Raw genomic sequence first — 5,299 nt, 5'->3', positions numbered from 1 at the left:
CTAGATCTAGGCTATAACGGTGAACGCGCACCGGGTGAGAATAGCCAAAAGACTCGCCTGCACTATTCTCACCCCGGATGAGAATAGAGGTGGCCTTGAAAATTCACTTGTTTCGTTGAGTGCTAAGGCTGTTCACATGGATCTAATTGTTGTATTTGTTTAAGTTTAAGTAGTATGGTTTGTAAGTACTTTCATGTGTGACCATACCTGAAACTGTTAATTTGTAAGAAAATTCTTTCAGTAGGGAAATCAGTAGCATTTAGAATTAATAAGAAAATTTTCTTTTGTTCATTTCAGGAAAATAAAGAACAGATAGATTATGAATACTGCTTTAGCTGCAAGAAAGCATTCATTGTGAGGGAGTCTGTCTTCAGCAAGATTGTGAATGAAGTTGAAGAACTGGATCAGAACAATGCTGTTCTATCTCCCAGAGGAGAAACAGATTATACCGCAATTAATTCACACCACTCGTCTTCAGACAAAGAACCCAGTGGTGGTGAAGAGAATGGGGTTGGGAGGCCCCAGTGCTCATGCTCTCATGACACCTCTGCGATCGACTTCAATGGAATCGACATAGTGGAAAACTTTGTATCCCCTGCTGAAGAAAAAGAGCTTGTGCAGTCAATATCCCAGACACCCTTTGTGAACTCTCAGTCAGGACGACGAAAACAGGTTGGAGCCCAGTACCGCTTTTACAATATTTGTATGCATAGTTGTGGAAGAAAATCTAGCAATGTTGATTGTTTTAGGACTAGGGACGTTTACTTTGTGACCATTGTGCTTTTCAAGTTCAAGAAAAATATGATTTTAATCAACTGACACAACTTTCATATTATAGGCCTACTTTTACTTGATGTTTGTTTAATAAGTGATGATGAATAGAAATTTCTTACATGATAAATATTCTTTTGGAAAGAGTGCAGCCCCTTCTCTACATTTGAATTATGTGCACCGTCTTTTGCAGGCATTCCCTCGAGTAATCTGGTTTCAAAAAGACATCCACAGATGCTTAAAACTGAATCTTAGATACTTTGGGTCTTTTGATGATCTTTTAATTTCACCAGGATGCCTACTATAAAAGTATATTTATATGGATGACATAAAAAATTACTTTGACACAATCTTCTGTTTTCTTCTTTAGGACTTTGGCCCAAAAGTGAACTTCAAGAAGCAGAAGTTGAAGATGGCAAATTTCAGTGGATTGCCGTCATATAGTCAGGTTTTGTACGAGAGAATGAAATCTCTTCCGTTCCTGGAAAACTTTGAGCCGGTGGAGTTATGCAACCTGGAGTACTGCGAGGAGAGGGGAGCCCACATCGACCCTCACTTTGACGACAGCTGGTTGTGGGGAGAGCGCCTGGTGACCTTGAACCTTCTGTCGGACTCGGTGTTGACCTTCTCGTGTGATTCCCAACCCAAAGTGCTGGTCCGTGTTCCTCTCAGACGCTGGTCGTTGATAAGCGTTTCTTCCTCTGCCCGTCATGTCTGGAAGCATGCCGTCGATTCTTCACATATTCGTAACAAAAGGTTGGCGATGACTTTTCGGGAACTGTCTGAAGAATTCACGGATGGTGGCCTGAGGGCTGAAGAAGGTTGTGCACTTTTAAAACTGGCTTTGTCTTTCCAGGGCTGTGCTATTGTCAGTTGAAGGTTACTCTACTGTTTAGTTGTATTTGTCTTTAAATAATCACAGTCAGCCTTGTGCTAACTGATGAAGAGGCTTTTTGGGGGGCTGCAATCATAACTATAATCATTTTATGGGCCTTTGAAAAGTTGCAGGTAAATTGTTTTGAAGATGGGTTTTTTTCAGTGCAAACCCTTCACTCCTTCTTTTAGGACTATAATAATAATAATAAATAGCAGGGGGTTCGAGCCTCAGCTCGGTCCTACGTTGTGTCCTTAGGAAAGGCACTTTATTCGAACTTTCCTCTTGGCTCGGTGCTTTCGGAGACGGACGTTAAACTAGGAAGTCCCGCCTCTTATATAACCTAATAGTGTTGATAGGGGCGTTAAACCAATACCATACCATTTTCATTTCACAGCCAAATCACAGTAGTCAGGAACTGTCTTGTACCGCGAGCATCGACTTGCCAAACAGATCCAAAATGTTCCAAAGCGGCAACGTTTCTTTGGTAAAAAAATGCTCAACATTAGCTCAACGTTTTTCTTCTCTCTCACTGTTGGGTTCAGGCTTTTGTGGTTGAGGGACGGAGCAAGTTTCTCTGCCGATGATTTTTTTCCTCTTCAAAAAGTCTCTGAAGGTGGGAGAATGATGCTTTCATTGTGTCCCCTTGACCTTGCAAAGCTGGGAATGTGAAGGTTTTTTCCATTTCGTTTTGTGCAAACCGATTGTTGGGGAGGCTTTTGAAGAGGTGTACAGTGTCGAAAAAAAAGATGTTTTCGCCTTTCCTAAAGAGGTTTTTGATCTTTGGTTTGAGCTCTCCTCCACACGGGGCAGTGAGGGCAAAGACCACGGTAAACCCACCGCTGTGTAACACACGTAGCACATTTGTAATCGTAATGTGTAGCCAGCTGGCATTTGTGTTTTTTACTGGCACCATAGCCGTTACATCTTTCTGTTTTGACACCAAGGAGGAAATCATAAACATTTGGGCTGTACTGGCCTTGGCGACACTGTTGTTTGTGGCTAATCCTTTCAGCTAAGGTGTCGTTGGTAGCCTAGTGGTTAGGCTACCGGACTGGTAATTGTGAGATAGCGGGTTCGGGGGTTCGAGCCTAAGCTCGGTCCGACGTTGTGTCCTTGGGAATGACACTTTACACGAATTTCCCACTTGTCTCGGTCCTTTCGGAGAAGGACGTTAAACTAGGAGGTCTCGCCCCTTAAATAACCTAATAGTGTTGATAGGGGCGTTAAAACCCATACCATTTCACCATTTCTTCCAGCTTGCCTTCCTTGTATGATAATTGGTGGGCGACATGAATTTCATCCACCATCAGAGTAACGTTTCTCTCATTGTCTGACATGTTCTGACATTTTTTCTTCAAAGTAGGCCTGCTGTAGAGCCCCATCCTGATACCCACTTTTGATCTGGAGGGTAGAGGAGAGCCTTTTCCGATATGTGGCAGAGTCAGAATAGTGTTACAGCCTTTCTGCTGCTACTCCTTGGCTCCTTCTTACTGCTGTCTTTCAGCCACACCCCTGATCTTCTGGTAGGAAAGATCTATACCTAGCCTTCTCGGACAAGGGCGAGAAATCTCGGAGGGCCCGTGTGCAAGTTGCGCACGTTAAAGATCCCTTGGTGGTCTAAAATCGATAAGAGTAGGCTTCGGCCGGCCGCCACCTGGGCAAAATTGAAAATTTACTACCAACTGAAAATGTTTGGTGTGTCCCGCGCGCTCATATGGCCTTATGCAGTTGCGAGCGCGTAAAACACTTACCAAGAAAAAAAGTGTTCCTCAACATTAAATTAAATACTATTGTGGAGATGTAGCATATTCATGAAAAGCCCAAAGTAATGTCTCACGGGAATACTTTTTGACGCTCGCGAGGTTCAAATTTATTTGTTCAGCTTGGAAGTCTATCTTCTCCTTGAGGGCTTGGGCTCAGTCGTCGTCAGTATCGTCGCCTACGATGTCTCTAGCGAATTCTTGTATGCTATCAACAAAGAAATGGATTTGCTGTTTCTTGTCTTTGTTTTCTCTATTGTCCCTTTCATTGTTCATTGTTTCAGGAAGCAACATCCCTGCACTCCGGACATGTCCATTGATGCTCCGTTGCTCTCTCCAAAATGTCACCGAGGGTCTTTCTACTGATTGTGCCAGTGCACGTCTGGTTGAACGTTCTTCTGTTCTTTCTTGCAATGATGCCAGATTTTCCGCTTCTTTTTCTATTGTCCCTTGCATAGTGAGATAGTAGACTACCGAATTGTGATCAAGATGTCAGCACAGGAGAGGATTGCTGCCCAAAAAGCCAATTCCTTTGGGTGTTTGGGACCCGCCCTGTGAAATGTTGACATAATATGGATGGTTTTCTTTCCAATTAAAATCAATTTAACTCTATCCGTTTAGATTGAAAATATATATTTACACCGAATTTTAAATATTTTAACGTTTTAAGACCCAGCCGTTCAGTGAACTGCGAGTAAAAAACTAACTTGTGTTTCGTGCGCTCATATGACCTTAAGCAGTTGCGAGCGCTGTAAAACCCCATACTTAACTAAACTTTCTTGGGGGGTGGGACTGCCTCATCATACCCCAATTTTATAATGAGGGTTTTGTACTGTTGAGCATAACCACCCACAAAGGATACATGCTTCTCTTGCATTACTATTTTCCTATATCTGATTTGAGATTTTAACATTTCATCTGTGTTTCCCCCCTCTTGCAACATCCTATCCACATTGTCATTATCTTTTGTGACACACACCCCACCAAGACCAATGACAGCATTGACAACAGACACATGTTTCTCTCTCTCTCTCTCTTTAACTTCTTTAGCCTCTTTTTTTTTCTTCCATCTTCCCGTAGCCATTCCATGATGACCCTCCTAACTTCTCTCCCCTTATCTCTACTTCGCTTCTTTAATTTTGGACCGTACCTCCTTGCCAGGGTTAACAAATAAATTGCCTCCTGCTTTTTCTTACGCAACAGCCATTTTCCTGTGCCATTGTTTCCACATGTTGAACGAGGAACGCAAATGTAAGGATGCATTTCTTCTCTTGGATATGTCATAGTCTAAATCCCCAAAGAGCCTCTCTCCTGTCAGTTTGATAATGGTCCAGTCATCAAAACACTTTAGACATCTTCATCCAACTCCCCGCCCAGCGAAAACACCATGCCCAATGAAGTCAAAGAGCTGACGTTTCAGCACATCGGGAGTGTTTTTTCAGCACATCGGGAGTGTTTGAGTGTAACCTGTTGTAAACATTCTGAAAAGTTTCTCTTGACTCATGACAAATACTTGAAATAGGATGTGAATCAGGGGACACAAAGTCAGGGAAAACACAGGTGCTTGGCTTTGTGGTGAGGAACTCTTCCATGAGTTTATCATACGGTGGAAACTCCCCATATATATGAAACTTTACTGTTCAATAGTGACCAGTATGGGGATGTGAAGAGTGTGTTGAACTTATCCAAAGCAGAAACCATAGCCATGATATTGTCATCTTTAATGTCTTCTAAAATGCTTAAAAGCTTCAAATTTTCCTGAGAGACTGACTTTGTCAAAAAATCAATGATATGCTCTCTGTGGAATAGCAGTGCAGATGAATTGTCAAAGACATTATTAAATCTGTTGTTTCTGTAGATGGTAAATTTTGACTTAATCTTGATGGATTCG

The 5,299-nt window shown here is 42.3% G+C and overlaps 1 protein-coding gene across 1 annotated transcript; it reads left to right on the top strand.

The window, feature by feature from the left end:
- The first annotated feature begins 272 nt into the window (after positions 1–272).
- LOC101864698 (alpha-ketoglutarate-dependent dioxygenase alkB homolog 4) lies at positions 273–2,740 on the top strand. The gene is made up of 2 exons (XM_005102479.3): positions 273–672; positions 1,142–2,740. Exon 2 carries the CDS (start codon positions 1,184–1,186, stop codon positions 1,646–1,648), a length of 465 nt encoding a protein of 154 aa, XP_005102536.2. The 5' UTR covers positions 273–672; positions 1,142–1,183; the 3' UTR covers positions 1,649–2,740.
- The last annotated feature ends 2,559 nt before the right edge of the window (positions 2,741–5,299 follow it).

Source organism: Aplysia californica, unplaced genomic scaffold, assembly GCF_000002075.1.
Source record: "Aplysia californica isolate F4 #8 unplaced genomic scaffold, AplCal3.0 scaffold00326, whole genome shotgun sequence".
In the NCBI taxonomy this organism is placed as follows: Eukaryota; Metazoa; Mollusca; class Gastropoda; order Aplysiida; family Aplysiidae; genus Aplysia; species Aplysia californica.
Note: the sequence above shows the minus strand (reverse complement) of the source record. Positions and strands in the feature narration are given on the sequence as shown.

What these genes read in the sequence shown, in the direction of transcription:
- LOC101864698 (XM_005102479.3), top strand. Translation starts at nt 1,184, where the DNA reads ATGGCAAATTTCAGTGGATTGCCGTCATATAGTCAGGTTTTGTACGAG.